The sequence below is a fragment of the Bubalus bubalis genome, chromosome 12 (genome assembly GCF_019923935.1).
Source record: "Bubalus bubalis isolate 160015118507 breed Murrah chromosome 12, NDDB_SH_1, whole genome shotgun sequence".
Lineage (NCBI taxonomy): Eukaryota > Metazoa > Chordata > Mammalia > Artiodactyla > Bovidae > Bubalus > Bubalus bubalis.
The window spans coordinates 67,113,228-67,138,883 of NC_059168.1; the positions used below are offsets into that span (position 1 = coordinate 67,113,228).

The window sequence follows — 25,656 nt, forward strand, 5'->3', positions numbered from 1 at the left end:
CATCTTCTGCGGTGGAACCTGGCAGTTTCCTGGAATTCAGTTCCACTCTTCTGCTCATCTTCTGCTGACTGCCCACAAATCCCTGATTCCTATGGCTTTGCTGACACAAAGCAGTTCAGCTCATCCAGTCCTCCATTTATCATAGGGGATTTCTGTCCTGGTGGTTTTTCCCTTCCCTGCTACATCCTTAAAGGGCAGTGTGAGAGGGGACTTACCCCCAAAGCCCTGCTATTTAATTAGAGGTTGAGACTCACCTCAGGTGCTGCCGATTCTGTCAGTGAAATTGCTGGGGACTATCTATGATTTTACTCCATCAATTTTTGGCCAGATTGGAAAAAAAAAAAAAAAAACCACATCAAAAATTCCCTTCTCTTCTGAAGATTGCAAAACCCTTCTGTCTCTAGAATGTGTAAACAGAGCCATAGTAACTGAAGGGACTCTCCCTTTGGTCAATCCTTGGGCCTTTGTGTTGTCTTTTGCTGTTGTTATTTGAGTTTGGCCCGCAAGCTCAGGTCACGGGATTAAAGGCAGGCTTGGTTGTATCAGGAGCGCGTGGAGCGGATTGCCATCTAGGCATTTCCTGTATGGGATGCAGGACCTGCACATGCGCAGAAGGCAAGCCCAGCCTGGGTACCCGGCAACCGCAGAGGGGTATAGAGCCTAGGGGCAGGAAGAGATAGGGGGAAGGGCTGCTATGCGTGCAAGTATAAGGGGAATACCCGACAAGGCAAGCCAGATCAGAACTCCACTCCACTGGTCTCTTTGCTTCTCTGGATCCAGCTATCCTCTTCTACGCAGTGAAAAATCCCACTTAGATGGTCTCTTAACATCTGTGCTTCTGTCATTTAAAAAATTAGGAGATTCATGAGACCCTTTCAGTGCCCTAATGAATAGAGCAGCTTTATTCTTGGAATTTCATACATTCTCTGTGCTGCTGTGTTCAGTTTAGGGTGACGTAATTTCAGTAAGTCCTTGACCGGGTGTGCCCAGGGTTTTGGAAGCCATGTTTCATGTATGACACAGACACATTCTGGTGGTAAAGTTTAACCATATAAGGTTCCTGATTGACATAATAAACTTTCTGAAATTATAAGGTGAGATACCGTGAGCTATAGCATTTTCTGGCTGGTGTCTTTTTTGTTTGTTTTTATTTATTATTTTGGCACATGTAGTCAGAAGTCTTAGCAGGTACAAGGCGTGAGAAGTAGAAAACTGCATTTACTTGAAAGCATCAAATGATTGGAAAAGCAAAACACAAAAGGCCAAAACCTAGAATTTTGTCAACACTGAGAAACAATCAAACAAGAGTGTGGCTGCCTGGGCTCAAATCCAGCTCTGCCACATCCAGGCTGCTGACTAAGTCACTTAACCTCTCTATTCCTCCTGTGTAGTGGGTGTAACAGCACCACCTACATCACTGGCTGGTTAATATATGTCAAGCACTTGGAAGGGTGACCAGCACATACATGTCAAAGGCTACATAAATCCAGCTGTGTTATCACGAATTCAATACTGACAATTATTGAGCACCTACTGTGCACCAGGCTCTATGCAAGATTTAGAATACAAGAGTCGACAGAATCCACTGTGCCTTCAGGGCTCACAGTCCCACATACAAGAAGGACAGATTCATTTAAGACACACACACACACATGCAGACTGACCCATTCTGGTCAGCTGCCAGAATGTGATCACTGTCCTTTAGATATATTAATTTTTAAAAAGAAGCCCGCCCATCACAAGCACAGAGGTCACCTTGAAGGTCTGAATGTGTCGTGTTACTGCTTTGCTTTGTCACTGCTGGCTCTGATCTCTCTTCCGCGGACCCTTGCATGTACCCCGTCCCATGCCTGCCGCTTTCCGCACAGCAGTGGCCCCACATGGGACTCCACTCTGCCTCCCCAAATGCCTCCAACCCAAGGCTGTGGGAGGTGAGCTTGTTCTGAGCACATTAATCTGCTTTGCAGACTCCATTTTCAGCTTCCTTTCCTTACCCGGAAGGGAAATTATGCCACCACTCCCTAGCCCATCCAGGACTGTAGATGGTGACTTTTTCTCCCCACAACAGGAATCAGCGCCAAGATAAGGAGGAGTTTTGCTAATTATCCCTCCCTTTTCCACCCATCAGCTTACAAGTTCCTCTTGTTTTCTCCCTTCATCTTAAAAAACATAGTAAATGCTAACTTCTGTCGGTAAGCTAAGTTCCAGACACCTAGTTAACTGCTGTATTTGAATCATATTGTTGAATTTATTTGTAAATTCAGCAGATAATTCTTGGGCATCTACCATGTACTAGGTGCTGTTCTAAAAGCTGAGACTGCAGTGGTAACTATGACAAATAAACAGAAGCTTTCTTGAAACTTCCATTGCAGTGTGGAGAGACAGACAATAAATAAATAGCAAGCCATGTGTGTGCTCTGTTGTTTAGTTGTGTCCAACTCTTTGTGACCCCATCGACTGCAGCCCGCCAGGCTCCTGTGTCCATGGAATTTTCCAGGCAAGGATACTGGAGTCGGGTGCCATGCCCTCCTCCAGGGGATCTTCCCAACACAGGGATCAAACCCACGTCTCCTACATTGGAAGGCAGGTTCTTTACCACTGAGCCACCTAGGAAGCCCTATAAGAGCAAAAACTAGGAATAAGATAGATTGATGGGATGAAGAGACTGGGGCTACTTGAGAAGGATGTCCAGGGAATGCATTGAGAGTATCTGAGAGAGGGGAGTGTGGAAGGAAGAAGGCTGGAGAAATGAATAAAGGCCAGAGCTCTCAAGTCAGAGTTGAGGTTTGGAATTTATTCTGCTGCTTTGTGGAGAATGGATTATAGGTAAAAGAGGTCAGTTAGGAGACTGTCTCCATATCCAGGAGAAAACTTATGGAGCCTTGGTACCAGGGTGGTGGAGGTGGTGATGGAGCTTGAGTTGGAGAAGCCATCAACTGAGGATCTTTTAGAATTAAGGCCAGTAGAACTTGCTGGAAAATTGAGATGAGACAGGGAAGGGGAAGCAGAGGAAGAGAGAATTCAAGCTTGACTCCCAGGCAGGGGGAAAGACTATGGCAGGAACCAATCTAAGGTGGGGAAATCAGGACTTCTTTTAGACATGTATTGTTGAGAAGTTGATTAGTCCCCGAGAAGATGTCAGTGCCAACAGAGGTCAGAGAAGTCAGGGACAAAGATGTAAATTCACGAGGCATTAACATGTAGACAGGATTAGATGAAATATGCTATAAAGGAGTAGAGATGCAGAAGAGAACATGTTCCAAGAACGCAACACAATCTAACCAGGTCGTACTGCTCTTATTCCCACTTTGCAGATAAGGAAAATAAACTTGGACAGGTTAAGCGATTTGCTCAAGGCCCAGCAAACGGTGGTACTGGGATTTAACCCAGACAGTCTGCTCCCATCCACTCTGCCATAGTGGACACAATGGTGCTTTGCTTCCTTCATGTGTCACAATCTCTCTGCAGGAAGAAGATGATGATGGTCTGCCTAAGAAAAAGTGGCCTACGGTAGACGCTTCTTATTATGGTGGCCGAGGCGTTGGAGGCATTAAAAGGATGGAGGTAAGGACAGCTTCACTTACTCATGTCTACGTGCTGACTACTCAGTGACAGAAAACCAAAGCAAAATGGTGAAAACTCACACTTAAGGTCTAATGGGGATGTGACTCGTGAGGCATCAGTGGAGAGATGGCAAGTATAGCCTTTTACCTCTGCACCCCAGTGTTTTGTCCACTGTGAGTCAGAGCGATTCACTCATTAGCTCAAGTCCCCCTACCCCCACCCCAGTGGTTTCTTCTGTCACTGGAATACAATCCAGAGTTCTTACTGGGCCCACAATGCCTTTGCGTGTGTTGTTCCCATGCCCTGGATGGTCCCTTCCCCAAATGCCCACGCCCCTTGCTTGCTTTCACTGCTCCTCCAGCCCTTCCCCTTTCCCTTTCTCTATTCCACCCCTCTTCTCTGGTCCTCATGACCCAAAAGAAATGAGGACTGGGTAGCACATCGTAGTTATTTGTGATCCCTGTTCTCCAGGGGCATCATATTTTATTTTGTCATTTCATGGGGTTTTTTGTATGTTATTTCTTTTAGGTTCGTTGGGGAGAAAAGGGCTCCACAGAAGAAGGTGCTAAGTTGGAAAAAGCAAAGAATGCAAGAGTCAAGATGCCAGAGCAGGAGTACGAGTTCCCTGAGCCCCGAAATCTCAACAACAACATGCGCCGGCCCTCCTCTCCCCGGAAGTGGTATTCTCCGATTAAGGTGTGCCTCTTTCTACTCAAAAACCCATCCTCACTCCTTGTAAAACACTTACATAGGAAGAACCAGAATCTCTTGAGATGATATCAAACCAAAACCCAGCTTATCACAAAGAAACAAATTTCTCAAATCATGGACTTGAAAGTTTAAATGTATATTTTCTCAGTTTCCACAATATCAAGGTGAGAGCTGGGCTTTTTTGTTTTAATTGGAGTATTGTTGATTTACAGTGTCTTGTTAGTTTCAGGTATACAGCATAGTGATTCAGTTTCATGTATATCTATTCTTTCTCAGATTCTTTTCCATTATAGGTTATTACAAAATATTAAGTATAGTTCCCTGTGCTATACAATAGGTCCTATTGTTTACCTATGTTGTGTATAGTAGTTTCTATCTGTTAATCTCAAACTCCTAATTTATTCTCCCCCCCTTTCCTGTCTGGAAACCATAAGCTTGTTTTCTGTGTCTGTGAGTCTGTTTCTGTTTTTTAAATAAGCTCATTTGTATAATTTTTGTAGATTCAGCATATAAGTGATAGTGTATAGTATTTATCTTTCTCTAACTTACTTCACTTACTGTATAATCTTTAGGTCCATACATGTTGCTGCAAATGGCATTATTTCATTCTTTTTTTTTTTTTTTACAGCTGAGTACTATTCCGTTGTATATATATATATGCATCACATCTCTTTTTCATTTATCTGTTAACGAGCATTTAGGTTGTTTCCATGTCTTGGCTATTGTAAATAGTTCTGCTGTAAACACTGGGGTACTTGAAAGTTTTCATCTTTTCCTGATATATGCCCAGCAATAGGAGCTGGGCTTCTTAAAATCCCCATGGCAAAGTGGTGGAATGAGAGTGGACTTGAAGAAAGTGACTTGGGTAGTAACCCCAGAGAATGATTATGACCTTCAATAATTTCATTGGTAGGCTTTCCATAGTCTAACAACAATAGCTGGATTCTCCTTAGTGCCTAATATCTATCCTTTTTGCCGCAACAGGAGCCCATTTCCCTTTATTCAAGCCATGTGCTGGTGTAGAGGGCTGTGTTGGCCATGAGTCTAGTACTCATTCTCCCTGGCTGCAAACAAAATGTCTTATTTCTCCAGAATCTCTCTTCCCCCCTCACAGTTCCACAGCTTAACTGAAAGCCTTTTTGACTTATTGAGAAATTTAAGTCATAAGAGACAGTTAATGCTTCCTAAAGGCCTCTTTTCTCTTCCTCATGGGTGCAGATGTCTTTGAATTCATGTGATTCCTTCAACACCCTTGCTCCTTGGTCTTCCTCATAAGCATCTGCACTATGCCAACCATCAAAGAGCACTAGAAAATTGTAGCCAAAAGACCAACACAGTCTACCAGTAAAACTAGAGTGGTCGAGTCTTTGCTCTGCCCGGGTCTGTCTGGAATCCAAGTCTCCAACTCAGATCTGCACCCTCTAGCTTCTGCAGACAGAACTATGCCAACTCCAAGGCCTCCGGTGAAAGACTCAATATAAGAACCAGCTCTCTTTGCAAAAGAATGGATACATGTATATGTATGGCTGAGTCCCCTTGCTCACCTTTGAGTCCACCTGAAACTATCACAAAATTCTTAATCATCTATACTCCAAAATAAAATAAAAAGTTAAAAAAAAAAAAAAAGAACCAGATCTCATCAGCAGCCACCCCCTCTCACACACACATACAGCTTTACCCCTCTTCCAGTGATAAACTGAGATATTTGCTAATTTCAGAGCAGCTCTTCTCCCATGAAATCAAAAGAAGTAACCATTTTTAACAGTGGAGGAAACTTTCTTGGTAGTTGTCTCTGCTGAGTTGAATTACCTCATTCTCAAACTAATCTCAGTGCATTGTCATTTTGGTTTGTTGTGTTTCAAGTGGTGAGATTCTTAAGATAAGCCACCCCCTCTCCTAGAGCAATGGGTTGAACTCTGGAAAAAATGTGGCCCAAATGTAGTTTGCTTGACTAACAGCTGTTTGCTTCTAATTATATTCTAATGTGGAACATTCAGTGGCGTGCATGCATGCACAGACAGGAAGGAGCCAAGGAGAATCTCAGATGAAGGCGAAAGGGGATTTTCTATTATGTTGTTTTCAGAAATCTGTACCTTGTGACTAATACAACATATTTGGTAAGAGCCAGGGTTTCATCTCTGTAATCTTGGATATTGAGAGAGCTTTAATTCTATTTGAAGAATTCATATTTGCTTGAGAGCATGTTATTCATCTGTTAACTAGTTGTCTAGGATGAGTTTTATGAAACAAATGAGCATATGGTCAACTAGATTTAGAAATCCCAAAATACTCCCAACACGCACTTGGAATTAGTGTCAGTTGAACTGAATATTTGTTGTGTACCTACTGTGTGCCAGTATTGCTGGATATTGAGTCTATAGAGGATCTCAAACTTGGCTGAGAGTCAGTCACCTGTAGGAGCTTTAAAAACACAAATTCCCAGGCCTGCTGTCTCAAACCTCATGATTCAGTCTCACAAAAGGCTTTCAAAGTCTCCCTGGCCTTCATGACCTGCCCACTTTTTCTCATGAAGTGAAACTCTGTTTTTTCCCTAATTTTCTCCCTTTTCAAATTTCCCATCCAAACTCCCCTAAGGGAGACCCCACTGTTACCTCAGTTACCGCTCCCTCCCCAGCCCCTGCTCTTCAGCCTTGGTCACTGTGTATGCGCGCGCACACGCTGATTCTCAAAGTGTGGTCCCTGAATGGGCAGCATCAGCATCCCCCAGGAGCTTGTTAGAAATGAACACCCTCAGGCCCCAAGCCTGACCTGCTGAATCAGCAGCTTTGGGGTCGGGGCCCAGTTAAGAAGGGATCACCCAAGGTACCAGTCAGCCTTCCAGAGGAGACTCCCTGAGGGCAGGAACCATGGTGCGTGGTAAAGTGACCACAGTCATGCCTCGGAGGCATCCTAAATTTCACATGGGTCCATTGTTCTCCCAAACGCAGCTGCTGGATTAATGTTGAATGGCTGGAAAACTGCATGTTAAGGGATCACCAAAAAAGCCAGCTGGAAAAAACCTGTGACGCTGGTGGGCTCGTTAGGCGCCTCTGTAGGACCCCTTTGTTAGGACATGAGAAAGTGTGAATGCTCCTCCTGCTGCTGGAGCAGCTCACACCTAGGCTTACATAGCACAGCTCGTTTGTGTGACTGCTCCTGTTTGTGAGTCTTCCCCCAACTAGATTTGATCCCTGCTGGAGGCACCAATTATCCTTAACTCATCTTTGAATCACCCACATACAGCATTGTACCTGGCATGGAGTAGGGATTTCTCTTGATAATAGAGCTGATGCGTGGGATGTAATTATGAAACCACACCCAGAGCATCATGCTGGATAGACTCTCCTGTGACCTACACAGATCACTTTGGTACTCTCGGACTAAAGGATGTGACATTCTTCTTGCCATCTCTTTGAGGCAAGGAGAGAAAAAGAGGTCATCCTATGTGTATCTGGGCCATATGGGCAAGGGAAGGGAAAGAACAAGAAAGTTTGAGAGTGGAAGCACAGAACAGAATTGAAAAGTCGTAATGTACACTGTTCAGAAGAAGAGCAGACTCTCCACCAGAACTTCAGCCCTTGGACTGTAACCCCATGTGTGGTTCACGATGAGCCCCATTCTAGCCACAATGTCTCTACACACTCACCAGGCCTTGGACAAAGCATTCAGCCTCAAGCTGTGCCGTAAACTCTATTTCCCTTTCCTGAACCCTCTTGCTGGATTTGTCTTGGTCCTGGCAGGAAACAGAAGGCACACTCAGGAGGGTCAAACTCACACAGATCTGGGCAGGGTTAGGAGAATCCGTGGCAATGGTGAGGCACATGGGTACTCAACAGTGAGAGCTGCGACACCCCCGGACCTGAAGGGCAAGGAGAGGAGAGGGTGTTACTGGATCCAGTGAGAGCTGCAGCCCCGGAGTGGAGGTCACCCAACGGGAGCTGTGGCCATAGAGAGGGAGTCAGTAATCTAAATCTGCCCTGCTCCCTGTTTTAATATGGTCCATGAGCTAAGAATGGTTTTTGTATTTTTTAATGATTTTATTAGCACCTACATAATAGCCTTGAGTTTGCCTCTTGACCTACAAAACCTGAAATATTTACCCTCTGGGCCTATACAGAAAATGTTTGCAGACCCCTGCCCTATAAGAAAGCAGCCACTGATGGAAGTGGGGGTCGGGGAGGGAGTAGAAGGAACAAGTACCAACCTCCCCGTTATCTTGCCCTCTTCTCTCCTTTTTTAAATTGAAGTATAGCTGATTTACAATGTTGTATCAGTTTCAGCTGTACAGCAAAGTGATTCCATTATATATATATTTTTTCTTTTTCAGATTCTTTTCCATTATGAGTTATTATAAAATACTGAGTATAGTTCCCTGTGCTATATGGTGGGGTCCTTGTTGGTTATCTATTCTATATCTAGTATATCTAGTATTGTGTATATGTTAATCCTAAACTCCTGATTTATCCCTTCACCCCCTTACCCCCTTTGGTAACCATAATTCATTTTCTATGTTTATGGGTCTGTTTCTGTTTTGTAAGTAAATTCACTTATATCATGTTTTTTCATATTCCACATATAAGCAATATCATGTTTGTATGACTTACTTCACTTAGTGTAATAATCTCTAGGTCCATCCATGTTGCTGCAAATGGCATTATTTCATTCTTTTGATGGCTGAGTAATATTCCACTATATATATACACACGCAGACACACACGTGCACACGCACTCCACATACTCTTTATCCATTCATCTGCCTGCTGTCATCTTCTGGGGTTACCTGTTGGCCAGACCAAAGGGAAGCTAAATGATGCCATCTGTTGAGGTTGCTCTTCCAAGGCATGGAACAAGGAAGGCAGAGAATTGCAGAGAGTGGATGGGGGCAGGCAGCTCATGGAGGATGGCCTGCCCACTCTGTGCCCCACTATCAACAGGGAGAACATCTCCACCCAGGGCAAAACTTTCAGAAAGTTCTAGAAAGAGTCCTGGTTCCCCAGTGAAGGTGGTCAGAATCACACACCTTTAAACTGGTTGCATTTGACTCAGTTTCTCAAGCATTCCAGGAAATAGATTTGAGCACCACAGAAGCAGGGGAGCACGTTGCCTCAGCACACCCCAAGGGAGCTCACTAGGAGAAGGAGTCCACAACGGGCTGCTCCCTGCCATCGCCCAGGCTAATTTAAGGCACTGACCACACTGACCACACTTTACCCTTTCCTCATTCCAGGCTCATGATCAGGAAATTTTCCGATATTTGGCCTGAATTTTTCTTTGCTTGGTTTTCACCCCCTGGATTTACAGCAATCCCGTGCTTCTCATTAAATTGGGACTGACCGCTTCAGGCGAGTTAAGTAATGCCCAGATGTATGGCCACCAGAAAGATGAAAACCAGGTCTGTTTTCAAGTTTGCTGGAAGGCTTGCAGCCTTCAGAGAAATGATTTTCCTCCTTTTCCAGTAGCTCCTCCCTTTGACTGGCAATGACAGAAATGACAGCCGAAGAACAAAAGCCAGACCCTGGCTGGCCCTGCAGACCACTGTGTTCTGCAGAAGAGCCTGACCAGCCTGTGCTGCTCACAGCGCCGGGAAGCCGGTGGTCTTCTGTTCATTTTCTTTCAGGCGAACCTGTCATCCCTAGCCTTAAGCACCTTGACCTTGTAATCAAGCAGCATTCAGTGCTCAAACTGCACTGAACGAAGCTGTATGCCGTCCAGCAAGACACACTGAAGCCTTAAATGTTGTCAGATGTGCTGTTGATGTTGAACAGACATTTTTTTGTCCCTTCCTGGCTACAATTTAGAATGGTTCCAAACATGTTTTAAACAAAGACCGAAAGAAGAGAGAAAAAAAATTACCGTGTATGAGTGTGTCTATGTGTGGGTATGTATAGGGAAAGTTTCTAACTTATGCATTCATTTGTTTCATTTAAGGAGAAGCATGAGTCACAATATTTACTATATATTTTAAGGTATAAAAAATTAGTATTAGTCTCTCACACGCCTCTAAGTTGAACTACCCTCAAAATTCCCAGCTTCTGACTAACTTCCAAGTAGCTGAGGCAGACAAACCAGGAGAGAAGATACAGCTGCTGCCTGCCCACCCCTCCTCCCACCCCCAAAAAAGGAAAGAAAGGCAGCCACAAAGCCCATGCACTGAGATGCTTTGAGCGATGGACCTCACAAACCTCCTGGCATGGTCTTCTTGTTTAGGAAGAAACAGCGAGCATTGATGTAAAATTCCCGGTTTGCCAGCCTTTGTGGATTGGAAGATATTGATTATCAGGCTGGGGTAGAGTTGGGGAACCTGGAATTGGTACACTTCTCATGGGATAGTCAAAGTGTGTCAATTTCATATGAAAAAAAGATATATATAAATGTCAGGTAATACACTGTGGTGGAGGGTTCCCAGAGTGGTGGAGAATCTTTAAGCTTGGCAGAAGCATTCCTCCTGGGAAGTGAGGACCTGTGTCTTGAAACGCACCTTGTAGAGAGGGCCATGCAGGCAGGACACTCAGATCTGAGAGAAATAGTGGCGTCAACTCAGAGGCTCCCCCCAGGCTGTGAGTAAAGCCCACCGACCACTTGGAAGAATCTCCTGAGGCTCTTCTGGCCCCAAAGGGATGTTATTAATAAGCCCAGTAGCTACTGTCTTGAAATGACAAAACTTCTGCCTCCTCTCAGAAAATCAAGCAAAGGAACCTTGTTATGTACTTCTCTTTGACTTTTAAGAGTTATTTTTCATCCTCTTGATTCTAAACACACTTATTCTATAGCTTACTTCAGCTCTTGCATAAAATGCTACCTGATGTATTGAAAGAAGTACAACAAGGTATAGGATGTATAGATTACCCCAGCTGTTTTCTATGCCACACAGAATGGGGACTTTGGATTCATTTGTGGAACTTTTAGAATTCAGAACACTGAGGTCTACAATCAGAACTAGCTGGTCTTACCTTGGCCAGAACAGCTGTTGATAGCAGCTCGCCTGGATGAAGGGCACACCTGGGTGACTCATGCAGCACAAGTCAGGCATAGTCCCGAGGGCCCTGCTTGCACTCACTTCTTCATTTCTCACCAACGCCCTCAAAATTAGAAACTGCTACTACTCCCTCTGTTTTACAAATGGGAAAATCAAGGCACAGAGGGGTAACTTGCCTAAATTCACACTGCTAATATGTTTCTTGATTTATTTTATTACTGACAAAGCATCCATTCCAGCTAGCCATGAAATCTGTTATTAATCAAGTAGTAGAAAGGACTGGGAGCCTGGAGGTGAAAGACCAATCAGGAAACTATTCACAGGATGAGAGACAGGTGATCAAGGCCAAGGCAGTAGCCAAGGAGACAGTGGGGCAGGGCTGGACAGGAAGAGGCAAGAGGGAAGATGGGACAGAACATCCACCGGACGTGGTCGAAGTTGGATGTGAAGGGGTGGCAGAGAGAGAGGAGGTGAGAATGGCCTGTCTGGTCATTGCCTGTCTCCATGTTGGTGGTGCTCCATGGCATACTCAAGGCAGGGTGCCAAAGGAGGAGCAGGTTGGGGGAAAATTATTCAATATGTGATGTTTGGGGTTTTTTTATACCTGTGATATGTTTACTTTACAACTAAGATTTGGTAATTGGATTGGAAGCTTATATGAGCCATGGGCAAACAGGTGGAAATTTGACCCATGAGACTAGGTGAGAGTAGGCGGGGTGAGCATTCTGCCTGGGGGTGAGTCTGGTAGAGGGGGGACACCGAGGGGACCCCCTTGCATCAAGTGTAGGCAGAGGGGAGGGGAAGAAGAAGCTGAAAAGGATATGAGAGAGTTAAGAAGGAGCAGGCAGAGCCAAGGTTTAGCCAAGCCTTAGCAAAGCAGCTGTGGTGGAGTGTTGGGGGTCCCCAGACATCGTCATAGAAGCCAGGGGGAAAGGCGGAAATGGGGTTGCAGGACAGAGTGGAGGACAGGCGCTCCATGCTTGTAAAGTACAAATTGTTGGATTCTTACTCGTCATCTTACATTCATTTCCATCTTTCTACAGGGCATTCCAAATTATCATTTTAATGACTTTACCTAAGGATTAATACATTGATAACATTGAATGAATGCTTTCTGTGAGACAAGTATCTTACTTCAAGGGCTTCCCAGGTGGCGCTAATGGTAAAGAACCTGCCTGCCAATGCAGGAGACATAAGAGGCATGGGTTCAATCCCTGGGTCAGGAAGATCCCCTGGAGGAGGGCTCGGGGACCCACTCCAGTATTCTTGCCCAGAGAATCCCAGGGACAGAGGAGCCTGGCGGGCTACAGTCCATAGGGTCACCAAGAGTCGGACATGACTGAAGTGACTTACCATGCACACATCTTACTTCAATATCTAATTGTAAGCCTTTTAAGATATCCATAGAGCAGACAATATTATTATCTCTCTTCTTTCTAAAGATGAGGAAGGTAAGACTTAAGGACATGAAACAGTTTGTTCAAGGCCACAGCAGAGCTGGTGAGGGGCAGCCCCAAAATACAGTCTAAAGCCAGTCATTTTGTGCTTCAATATCGCTCTATGATCTGTTGCCACCCATTCTCCTGGTGTTGCACATCTAGGTGGTTTTTGCCCCTTTTCCCTGCCTGGAACTTTGTATTTCTGCTGAGTTAATTATAACACTTCCTCAACAGCCACTTTTTCTTTTAGCCCCATCTCATTGCACCTCATTTGTCAAGGAGTTGAGTGATCAGGGCACAGAATACTGAGAGGGGGATGATTTACCAAGTCAGTTACCAGGAGTCCCCCCTAAAAAAGGGAAAAGAAAAGAGGCATTCATCCAGGAAGTCCACCTGGTTATATCCTGACACATAAATACTTATCCCAAAGAACTTTAAAGGAAAACATTTAACCAATGATTGAAACAGTTTAATGCAGAAAACCATGCTGAACACAGCAGCAGTCCTTCCCAGCATCCTGAAGTCAATCCAGAATATTTTTAGAGGTTTTTGTAAATACTTGGGCAAGAGAGATGAGAAACATTATGCTTAGCAAGACAGAGTTGAACCCACAAGAACTCAAGCGACCATTGATAAAGGTTGCAGAGCACATTTTTCATATCTGAGTAAAACCCACCAGAAAATAACTTCAGAACACCAACTCTTCAAGTGGCATTCTTAAATTGATGCTGCCACTATGAACGCTTTGTGGCAAGGAACTTGAATTTTCTAGACTCTCCTAGCCCTTCAGCATTATCCTTCAAAGACCACTTACAGATCAGTGTTTTCAAACATGCTCTCGAAACCCCAACAGGAATACATGTTGGCCCAGTAAATCCTTATGTGTGCATATGTGTGTATTCACTTCATACACTAATACTCACACCCATGCATGTTTAACTGATACACATTTTTCACAAATCATACTTATCCTCACCATGTGCCATTAACTCAAATATTTTCTTTCCTATTAATTCAGATCCTAATACACAAAATTATTTCATGAGGGGTTGAAGAGTTGCAACCCCCAGTTTAGAAACCCTGTTCTAGAGGATCTAAGTGAAAGTGCTCTGACCAGAAGATCTGCACAAGGAAGAAGCTGCAGCTGGTATCATAGAAAGGATATGAGCTTTGCACAGGGAACTATATTCAAAATCCTGTGATAGACCATAATGGAAAAGAATATTTAAAAAGAAGGTGAAGTGAAAGTGAAAGTTGCTCAGTCGTGTCCAACTTTTTGTGACCACATGGAATGGTCCATGGAATTCTCCAGGCCAGAACAATGGACTGCGTAGCCTTTCCCTTCTCCGGGGGATCTTCACAACCCAGGGATTGAACCCAGGTCTCCTGCATTGCAGGTGGATTCTTTACCAGCGGAGCCACAAGAATGTAGATATGTGTATAACTGAGTCACATTGCTTTATAGTAGAAATTAACATAACATTGTAAATCAACTATACTTCAATTTAAAAATTAATAAATGCCATAAAATTTTTTTTTAATATTTAGAATTAGACATGGTGGGGGCATCCAGTCACACCTCTCCAGTTTACAAGTTGTGTGCCTCTGGCCAAGTTAGTTGACCTCTCTGATTCCTTCCCCATAACCCTTTGGGACTGCTGGGAGAATCAAACGAGCAGACACTCAGAAAAGCACCTCGCCCTGCACATAGCAGCACTGGATGCATTCATTCATCTAACACATATTTTCTGAGCACCAGAAGCTGTGCTAAGGGCTGGGTATACAGCAGTTAAAAAAACCAGTGGCACCTCTGCTTTCATGGAGCTGGCATTCCAGATGACAGAGACAAATACTAAGCAAATAAACAGAGTCCTTGTCAGGGAGTGATAAGGGCTGTATTAGTTTCCTACTGTTGCTCTAACAAATTACCTCTAACTAAGTGGCTTAAGACTGCACAGATTTATTGTCTTTTAGTTCTGGGGGTCAGAAGCCCAAAATGGGTCTCACAGGGCTAAGATGACAGCAAGGCCAGGGCTGCACTCCTTCTGGAGGCTCTAGGAATCTCCTCATCTTTTCCAGACTTCAGAAGCTGCCCGCTTATTGGCTTGTGGCCCCCTTTCTTCCCCAAAGCCAGCTACCATGGGTTGAGTCCTTCTCACATGGGATCACTCTGATTCTGCTTCTGTTTCTCCATCTCTTTCTCTGACTTAGACCCTCCTGCCTCCCTCTGTTAAGGACCCCTGTGAAATACATAAATTTTATAAACAAATCCATGTGGTTAGCTTGGGTGCATCCAGATGATCCAGGATCATGTCCCCAATCTAAGATCCTTAACATAATTGTTGGGGCAATTCGAGTGCAGGTTGGAAAAGACTTTCCAGACACACAGCATTTCAGAAGGGAGTGAGTTTATTAAGAACAAAGAGCAGAGATAAAAGAGGCACTGCAGACACAGTGGGCTGACCTGACAGACCAAGAAGAGTTGACAGTCTTTGTGGGTTAATAGCCAATTTTTACAGCCTCAAGACAAAGAAAATTCCTGCTGGAAGGTTGGTGTTAGGTGATTGGTTGGGGCACTATATAGTGTTTCCTAGAGTGGAAATCTTTGCCGCATTTGGAGTCAGGAGGCCTGTTAGTGATGATCAGGGGCTTTTGGCAACAAAGGGTCAATTAGCTTGTTGACCTGGTTCTGGGCTCCACTTCTGTGGCCTTGGTACAGGGTTCGCACCTGTGGCTTTGGAGCAAGACTCAACAGTAATCAAATCTGCAAAGTCCTTTTTTTGCCATGAAAGGGAATGTAGTCACCAGTTCCAGAGGCTAAAATGTCATGTTTGGAGGTGGAGGTGGAGGTGAGCAGATTTCCTGGTGGTGAAGGGAAATCAGACAAAGTAAAGGTGACTTCTGCCTGTTGGTGGAGTCACCAGCCAGGGTTAATAATAAGAGCAAAGCTAAATAAATGTCCTTTTTTTCCTGTGTGTTTAGTGTTTGCAGTGGCAGAAGCCAGCTCCACTCAGCACGTCTCAGGAACTAGAACATTAGACTCCCTTTGTCACGCACTATGAAAACTTTAGCCCTCACAGATTCAATCTTCTCCGATTCAGCCAATCACCTACAACTCCAAAGGGGGCTGTGATTTGTGGTGATCCATGATCCTTGGTCATTTGTCCCTCAGGCCCAGGATTCTGGAGCCTCTTGTGGGGACAGCCGTGGATCTGCGCCCCAGGACCCTTTCATTGGTCTAGCCCCATCCACGCTTCTGTTCAGTCATTTTCCTGAATTTGTCCTCATTGTTTCATTTGTAAACTCGGGACACTAAGTGGGAAGAAAAAACTTTAGTGCAAGTTGAAAAGCTTGACCTGCAGTGAGAGGAGATGCCCAGAAATGCAATGAGGGCAGCAGGCTGGATGACCGCTCTGGGTCTGCACACCTGAGGCTGCGCTACAGTCGGCAGGTGTCTCCTGCGTGAGCATCAGGGTTCTCTGGGATGCGTCTCTTCTCCTCTATTGCTGAATCCACATTTGAACTAGAGAGTCACGTCCTGTGACAGCTGAACTGCTGGTGAAGTGTGGTTCACATGACTGAAGAGGCATGGAAAGTTCATGTCATTGCGGGCCCTCAATCTAGCTTCAGATGTAATCTTGGTGCATTTGTTTTATTTCAGGGAAAACTTGATGCCTTGTGGGTCCTACTAAGGAAAGGCTACGATCGTGTGTCCGTGATGCGTCCACAGCCAGGAGACACGGTAGGATTCATTAACGGTGTCGCATACACGCGTTCTTTTTCTTTTTCTCTCTCTGCCTCTGACTGTTGAGCTGGAATGACTCCAGATAATGAATCCAGCTATCATTTCATGTTGTGACAAATCAGATACTAGTTTTCAAATTTTGGGTTCTACAAGACCTTGAGTTTCGACTTGCTTTTCTGAAAAGGATTTTGACCGAAACAGGTTAGATTAGCTTCCTAGGACTTGAGCGGCTGGGTTTCCATGTACGGTGAGTGAATAAAGCAAGGATGCTCAGGCAGCTTCCGGAGAGAGGGCTGCTGCTCCTCGGCCACACTGGCCAGTGGTGACAAGCAGGACGCCAGGGCCATAAGGTGGAGCCAGGGAATAGGGACCATGGGAAAACTCCCCCATCGTCCAGCAGGTGTTGGGTTTGTCTGGTCCAGGATCACAGGAGGGTCTTCCACAGTGAGGATTTGCCCTGAAACTGTCAGGGCCAAGCTCTGAGTGTCTCCAACTGGAAGGAGATAGAAAGGGAAGAGGCTACAGAGGCCTTAGTCCTCATTTTGTAAATGAGGAAACAGAGGACAGGACAAGCTGAATAATAACAATGCTGGAAACAACCTCAGTTCTGCCGTAATCACACCATTGCTAGCTCTTCTGGGAAGAGCTAGTCTCTCTTTTATAAAATCTTCAAAGCAAAGCCTGGGACCAAATTCTCCCTCAACCACCCGCAACCTGCATCTTTCATCTGCTGCTCTGGGAATCAGGCACACTAACCCAAAAGCAAAATCAAGGTGTCTAATTTGGGGCTCCTTTTGAATCAGGTAGAGTTGGGTCTGAATTTTGCTTCCTTCCTGCCTGGAAAACTCTAAGCAAGTCCCTTGACCTCTCTGAACTCCATTCTTCATATTGTAAAGTGGTTGATAATAATTACTTCAGTGTGGCTGGCTGGAGACAGTAATGTTTGTAAAGCATTTGGCTTAACGTTTGAACACATTAAATAGTAATGCTCAGTCAAACATTATTATGATTATTTACCTTGTGCTTTTCTGTTTGTGAAAGGTTGGTGGAGAAATTCAAACTATATTGCTATTGACTATGTCAGATATACCTGCATCTTTGCACTGTCCACTCTGCAACACAGTACAACTGATAAAACACGAGAGCAGGGTCAGTCAGGCACCTGGTGACAACAGGTAGCTTGTGGTTGAGAGAATTTGGTCCAAAGTTTCACAGCCTGAGCAGACTGCTGCCAGCTAGCTGTTCCTGCTCCACCTTGTGGCAGGGACAGCAGGCAAATATGATGTAAAAAAAAAAAAACCACCCAGGGCATATAAATGCTGGGCCAACTTGACCTTCTTGATCTCTAGAATTTGTTTTTTGTCTGGAAGTCAACAAGAACACATTGCTAGAGCAGATTTTAAAGTATAAACAGCTAACAGAAATGAGCCTTGGCCATCAGCTTTGTACTCAGCGTGGTATCTGGCCTTGTAAGTTATACATATGGTTTCTGTGGAAAATTAAGAAATTTTTTAGCCTGCATGAAACGCATCTAACAGATTAAGAAGGAAACAATAGGATAGGTAAACTCCTCGGGCTCAGCAGTACTATTTTTGTGATAGAATGTACTAGTCCATGAACAAGACCATTTTTCTCAGAGCACTTGAAAAACATCTCCACTCAGATTTGTTAACATTCCATTCTTCACTGACCAGTTTGCCAGAAACAGATTTATAAACTGGGTCAACCAGAGAATCGAGTGTAGGAAAGAGGAAGGATAAGAGAAATATTATGGTAGATAAGATATAAGAACTAAAACTGTTTGAGGGCAAATGGCTGATCGGATAAATCTAACAAAAATGAGATGAAAATGGATGGAGTTCCTTCTAATGAATCACACCTAGATTGAATCTCTTATTTACAAATTCTGAATGAAAGCTTGTGTCTTTCACATTTGAAGACCTTCTGTGTGCTTTTGAGAAATACAATCCCACCCTGAAATTTCATTCTCCAGTCACACAAAATAATAGATGGGAAGGACGGGAGGTCTGAGGATTAGGATACATTTGTGACCATGTTCTTAGAGGTGTTGCAAAGTACAATTGTCCAGCCTACTTCGAAATGGACGTTCTTTACAGGAATCCTGCTAAAATCTTGACGACTCATGAGAGTAGATGCAGAGAACCTTGTCTTTGTAATCATGGTGATGGCCACAGACATCTAGTTGTGTACATGTATACATGTATACAAAAAAGATCATAGATTATGTAGGAAGGGAAATTCAAAGCTACCTTATCGCAACTCAGGAAAGAATTCTGGAAGAGAAGACTATACTGTAGCTTATTATTATGTGCTTATTCTGTTCTGTTTTCATAACTTCGACAGACTCACTACAGACCTGCCTTCTTTGCACGGTGGATGACTCTGTAAGAATTCCTGAGCACTGATTTATGGGGCTGACCACATTTTCCATAAACTCAAAATGACTACATCCAGGCATGTGCTCATGAACAAGAGTCACAGGTTCTGAGTTTTTCCTTTAAAACAAAAACAAAAACAAACATCACCTAATTACATTCTCAGTTACATTCTGAATTGTTTCAAACACATGTTGATCTCACAGAAACCTGGCAGTTCTTCTCAGTTCCTGTCTGCTCTATCCTTCCCCAAATGAACCCACCCCTGCTCTACAGAGGCAAACATGGGCTCACCAGTAGAGCCTCGGAGGCTGCTGGAAAAGCAGAATGCCTCCAGCCCCCACCACAGAGCAGAGGGCTGAGAGAGGCCTGAGCCCAGAGTCACATCCTTCCCTGGGATTGGTGCCCACTTCCTGGGAGCTGTCCATGTTTTCCCTGGGTCAGGGAAAACATGAATGGGATGACAGCAGGGGACATGAATGCTTTCTGACTGCCACCACCCATCTTCCTCTTTCTGCCTGGGGTGGGCCCACAGTCCTATTGTGTTTTGGAGCCCACCAAGAGAGCCTGAGCCAACATAGAAGGTAAAGTACCAAAGAAGCCACTTAAATAGCAAACCAGCAACACATAGGATCCTAAAATTTAATAAGCTCACTAAGCATATGGTGCTTGTGTGCCAAGTCGCTTCAGTCATGTCGAACTCTTTGCAATTCTGTGGACTGTAGCCCATCAGGCTCCTCTGTCCATGAGATTCTGCAGGCAAAAATACGGGAGTGGGTTACCATGCCCTCCTCCAGGGCGCCTTCCCAACCCAAGGATTGAACCTGTTTCTCTTATATCTCCTGCATTGTCAGGCAGGTTCTTTACCACTAGCGCCACCTGGGAAGCCCCAACCATATAGTATCCTCTGCTTAAACCACCCCCTGGCTTCCAGTGTATAGCCACCGCTTTGCTCTTTTGAAAACATGGATCTCAGCATGCCATCCGAAAGCCTCAGTCTTTCAAAGGCTAGGAAGAAGCCCCAAACCCTTAGCTTGATTTAGAAAGGCTTTCCTTGTCATTTCATCTACTTTTTCCCCCTGGTTCCCCTATCACTCCATAGAGGATCCAGCCATCTAGAATTGCTCCCCATTCCCTGAATATGCCAGAATCATTGGTGTCTCTATGCCTTTGCGCAGTCTTAACTTCTCTGCCTGGGATGTCTTTCCCACCATCTCTACCTATTGAACTGTTACCTTGGTAAGATTGTTCATTGTCCCCATGGTACCCCTGTAAACACAAAACATTGCTGTCCAGACCCAGGCTTTAAAGGGGGTTTTACCAAACTAGAGAACATTCACAGAGACTTAGCAGGAAAGTCTGGCAATTAGAACCTGTGTCCCATGAGCATTTGCCAGGATAGTCCCCAATTCTTCCTATATGGGAGCCTCTCTGACTTCAAAAAATTTTCTTACCATTCAAGGACAAATGGCAGAAGGAATTGGGAATGTTCAGTCTGAGGCAGAAGACTTAAAGGGAGCTGAGAGCTTTTTAACTTGCTCATCATGCTAAGCATTCTTTTTATAAACTATTAATATTTTCTCTCTGGGCCTCTTGGTTCAGATGGTAAAAAATCTGCCTGCAGTGGGGGAGACCTGGATTTGATCCCTGGGTTGGGAAGATGCCCTGGAGAAGGGAATATCAACCCACTCCAGTAGTCTTGCCTAGAGAATTCCATGGACAGAGGAGCCTGTCAGGCTACAGTCCATGGGGTCAGGTTGCAAAGAGTTGGACACAAGTGAGAGACTTTCACTTTCATTAATATTTTTAATCACTTACCTGTATTCAAGGAGTAATCTTTTCATGCCACTTCATATCATTATATGATGTGATTTTAAATGCAAACTGTGACTTTATATTTCGGCCTGCCTTCTCTTTTTAGAATGTTTATTTCAAATGTTTATTTTTACAAATGAAGCTATCTGTAATCAGTGTACTTGTTGCCAGATCATTGTGCACATTCATGAATGTTTCCTTAGGATTAAACATGCAGTTGTCTCGTCAATCAATCAAACAGCATGCAAAATTTTAAAGTTTTGACATGAATTGCCAGGTTGGGCTCATTATTCATTATTGCCTGAAACACTGTGTGAATTAACACGAGCGCCTGCCATCTGTGAAAATCCCATCTCCCATTAACATTATTAATCTTATCTATTTGACAGGTGTTAATTTAATTTGTGTTTTCTGTTATTGAAGTGAAACTTCGTTCAAATAACTATTTTCCCTTTTGTCTATTGCCTATATATGCCTCTATCCTATTTTTCTATTGCATATTTTAGCTTTGATTTTTATATGGCCATTTGTTTAACTCATATTCATTCATTTATTAGTCAAATGTTTTGAAGATCCAGTGGTATACATTAAGTATAAGATGCTTACTTCATGAAACTTAAAGTCTAATTTTGTGTCTGTGTCTGTGCGTGTGTGAGTGCGTGTGAAATTACCTATAATTTTATAGTTAAATCTATGAATGTTTCTAATTTCTGCCTTTGGTGTCAAACTTAGAACAGTCTTCTCTAGTCCAAGAGGATGTAAATTTTCACAAAAATTTTCTATTACTTCTATTCTGTCACTTTTAGTTTTGGTGGTGGTATGAGTTGGTAACTTTTCTTTATCTTCCTGGGTATTTTATGTAAATTTTGGAGAAGTGCCCTCAGGAGTTGTCAACTATATGTTATATCAACCAGAAGCCCTGGAACATTAAAGCCTCTAAAGCACAGAATATGATTTCAGAGAAGACATGAAGTTAAGCCACAGGTAGAAATTACAATAACACATATTTCGTCTTAAAAAACTGAAAGATGAGTTTCAACAACAAATGGGCTTCCACAGGCATCACTGGGGTTGCTCCATGTTACTAAACAGGGGTAAAGCCAGTCAAACCACTGGGCCAGGACATAGTAAACAGTTCCTGCAGCAGATCACTAGTTCTCAAACTTGAGCACAGAATCACCTAGAAGTTTTGTTAAAACACAGGTTGCTGGATCCCACTGTCAGAGTTTCTGACTCAGCAGGTCTAGGGTGGGGCCTGGAAATTAGCATTTCTAACAAGCTTCCAGGTGATACTGATGCTACTGGTCTGGAGACCACACTTTGGAACCAGTGAGATAAATGGAATTAGATGCCCATCAAGATCCCTCTAACCCTAACTTCTGGGGACTTGAAGTCAGCATCTCTGTGTTTATTTGACCACCAATGACTACTTTCCTATGTTTCTCTGCAGAACACCTATTAGCCTAATTGGGGAATAACTGCTCTAGCAGAAGTCTAAATATTAAATACCAACCAGTTGCAGAGAAATCTTGCCAGCTGCAGATGGTTTTGTTCCTAGATTGCTAGTTTCAAGCACAGAAATGTAAGGGAGTTTCAGAGATCAGGGTTCACAGAATCCAGTGATTTTCAATCTGGTTGCATGTTGTAATCATCTGGGGAGTTTTAAGGCCCTGGTGCCAGATTCTATTTAATTTTTCTGGGATGAAGTCTGGATACAGGAGTTTTAAAAGCTCCCCAGGTTATTTTAAGAAGCAACTAGGGTTGACAATCAGTGATTTGATCCAAGTCTCTATTTCTTGTCCTGGGCAGCATCTTCTGTTTCCCTCATGGAACAATTTGAAGGCAACTCTCAATATCCCTTCAAAAACTCTATCCTGTGTTTCATAGGCATAAGGAAAATGGATGATTACAATCACCAGACAATAAGCATAGATTTTTCCTGCTCCAATATTGTTACTGCTTGGGTGAAGAGAAAGGAAAGAGAAAATATAACTCTGCCTCCTGGGTCTTTCCCAGATGGAATTAAAATATCAACCTGTCTAAACCCTCCCCAGGCATTTTTACCCCAGCTTTAATGTCCCAACCCCTGCACATGCTCTGGGAGGAGCCACTGGGGTTGGATGTCGTCTTTGTTTTCAGCTCCTCAGTTTCTCTCTGATCTAGCATGGGGAGGCTGGTACATTCCATCGCTCCATTGCTATCTGCAAAAACAAAATATGAGGCACACTCTGAACTTGTTTTGCAAGACTGAGCCTCATTGCAATCAGAAGAGACCCCGGAAACACACATGTAGATGGAGATGTACGTAAACAACATATGATACTCCTCTGAGGGGCAGCCGCGGAGGTTGTGAAATCCTCTCCCTGAGCTCCCCAGGGCTGCCGTCTGCACAGCTGTTTCCAGCAAGGGAGCTGGGCCAGTCACGTGGGCCCCATGCCTGCCTACTGTTGCAGAGGCAAGAATGATCTGGGCAGGTTATCTCCAGGGACAGAGTGTCCTCAGCCCAGTCCTTCGAAAGCAGACGAGCCTCCTGCAACATAAACAGGCTCAAAGTGTGTGCACTCTGTTTCTTGCTTTCTCTTTTCTCCCTCTTCATGCACCTTGCATGACCTCCTCCTCCTTCTTCCATCTTCATCTTGGCTACCTTCCCTCAAACATTCTTTCATCAAATTTCATCTACTGTGCTCCCACCTAGCAACCCATCCCTGGGCTGGGCACTGGGGATGTCAGTTAGAATAGGAGTTAATTCTAACTTCCTGGAGTTCAGTGCATGATTTGAAAGAGAAGAGTAAAGCATTGTATTAATTATAGACGTTTATAGAAGCTGGAATCAAGATTGCCGGGAAAAATATCAATAACCTCAGATATGCAGATGACACTACCTTATGGCAGAAAGTGAAGAAGAACTAAAGAGCCTCTTTGTTGAGGTCCTTTAATGGACCAGAACCTGGTGGTCTGGAGTCGACTGATAAGAAAATAAAGGAGGGAGAAAGAGGCTGATATTCCTTGGTTTACGCAGAAAGCCAATAAAGCCCCTGACATGGGGCTTGCTCTGTTCACGGAGGCCTCAGGCACCCTCTCAATGGGGTGAAGGTGCAGAGCGCCTTCTCGAGAGGGTCTTAGAAGCCCAGGCAGGAAAGTGAACTCAGAGAGCCTCTGTGCTCCAAGGGATCAGCCTGAAAAAGAGATAGAGGGAGAGAGAGAAAGAAAGCAAGACACAGGGACCAAAGCTCTGATGGAGCAAATGTGTTTTATTCAACATTGTGTAGGTATTTATACTGTCTTACAAGATAGCTTTTCAGCAGAGATAAAATCAAAACTTACAAGTTATCAAGGAAACATGAGGTCATCCATATGAAAGAGAGAGGGTTGTAAATAATCACTTTTACCATATGGTTCATAAAAAGGAATAGGGTACTTATCACTGTATAGAAAAACTAACGAAGGAAATGCCTGGATTCCTCAGCCCCCAGGAGAGGCTTGCCTCTCCTCTTAATTCCTGAATATTCAGGAATTAATAAGGAAGAGAGAATTCCTGACAGATCCAAAACAGCACACAGGAAGCCTCCTGTTAAATGCTTCCTGACACCTCTTGATGAAAGTGAAAGAGGAGAGTGAAAAAGTTGGCTTAAAGCTCAACATTCAGAAAACTAGGATCATGGCATCTGGTCCCGTCACTTCATGGAAAATAAATGGTTAAACAGTGGAAACAGTGGCTGACTTTATTTTTCTGGGCTCCAAAATCACTGCAGATGGTGATTGCAGCCATGAAATTAAAAGACATTTACTCCTTGGAAGAAAAGTTATCACCTACCTAGACAGCATATTAAAAAGCAGAAACATTACTTTGCCAACAAGAGTCCATCTAGTCAAGGCTATGGTGTTTCCAGTAGTCATGTATGGATGTGAGAGTTGGACTATAAAGAAAGCTGAGTGCCGAAGAATTGATGCTTTTGAACTGTGATGTTGGAGAAGACTCTTGAGAGTCCCTTGGACAGCAGGGAGATCCAACCAGTCCATCCTAAAGGAGATCAGTCCTGAATATTCATTGGAAGGACTGATGTTGAAGCTGAAACTCTGATACTTTGGCCACCTGATGCAAAGAGCTGACTCATTTGAAAAGACCCTGATGCTGGGAAAGATTGAGGGCAGGAGGAGAAGGGGATGACAGAGAATGAGATGGTTGGATGGCATCACCGACTCAATGGACATGGGTTTGGGTGGACTCCGAGAGTTGGTGATGGACAGGGAGGCCTGGCGTGCTGCGGTTCATGGGGTCACAAAGAGTCGGTACAACTGAGCAACTGAACTGAACTGAACTGATAGAACAGTGGCTTCCCAGGTGGAACTAGTGGTAAAGAACCCACCTGCCAGGACAGGAGGTATAAGAGACATGAGTTCATTCCCTGGGTTGGGAAGATCCCCTGGAGGAGGGCATGGCAACCCACTCCAGTGTTCATGCCTGGAGAATCCCATGAACAGAGGAACCTGGCGGGCTATAGTCCATAGAGTCACAAAGAGTCAGACACGACTGAAGCGGCTTAGCACACATGCACACACAGAAGCACAGATCCATTCACAAGAAGGGGAAGAACTACTATCTCCACTCTATAGAGCAGAAACTGAGACTCTCGGGGAGGTTATTAACTTTCCCTGGGACACACAGCTGGGAAGGGGCAGGTCTGGGGCTTAATTCAGGACTATCAGACTTGAAGTCCACACTGGGATTCCTCAAATCCTTTACGCATTCAGTAGATACTTGTTGAATAATATAGAAACCTAAAAGTTTCTATATATTCCAAAAACGTAAGAGTTTCTATATAGTCCTTTTTTGTTAAAAGATTAATGTCTATTTTCTTGTTATTATACAGATTAACTAAGTCTAGATTACAATACTGATACCAGTGTCTTGTTACTAGTATAAGTGAGAAAGGGAGTTCCTAATAAGCTGCTAATATTAAAAAAAAAAAAAATAGATACTTATCAAACACTTCCTGTGAGATGAGCACT

At 43.9% G+C, this 25,656-nt stretch overlaps 1 protein-coding gene across 1 annotated transcript in view; it reads left to right on the forward strand.

Annotated features, from left to right (window-relative positions):
- The window catches only part of ANTXR1 (ANTXR cell adhesion molecule 1), a 258,924-nt gene that overhangs the window by 181,107 nt on the left and 52,161 nt on the right, over positions 1–25,656 (forward strand). Inside the window, exons 15-17 of the mRNA XM_006049074.4 lie at positions 3,469–3,564; positions 4,093–4,260; positions 16,352–16,432. Coding sequence (XP_006049136.1) covers positions 3,469–3,564; positions 4,093–4,260; positions 16,352–16,432 — 345 coding nt within the window. The remainder of the gene's footprint in view (positions 1–3,468; positions 3,565–4,092; positions 4,261–16,351; positions 16,433–25,656) is intronic.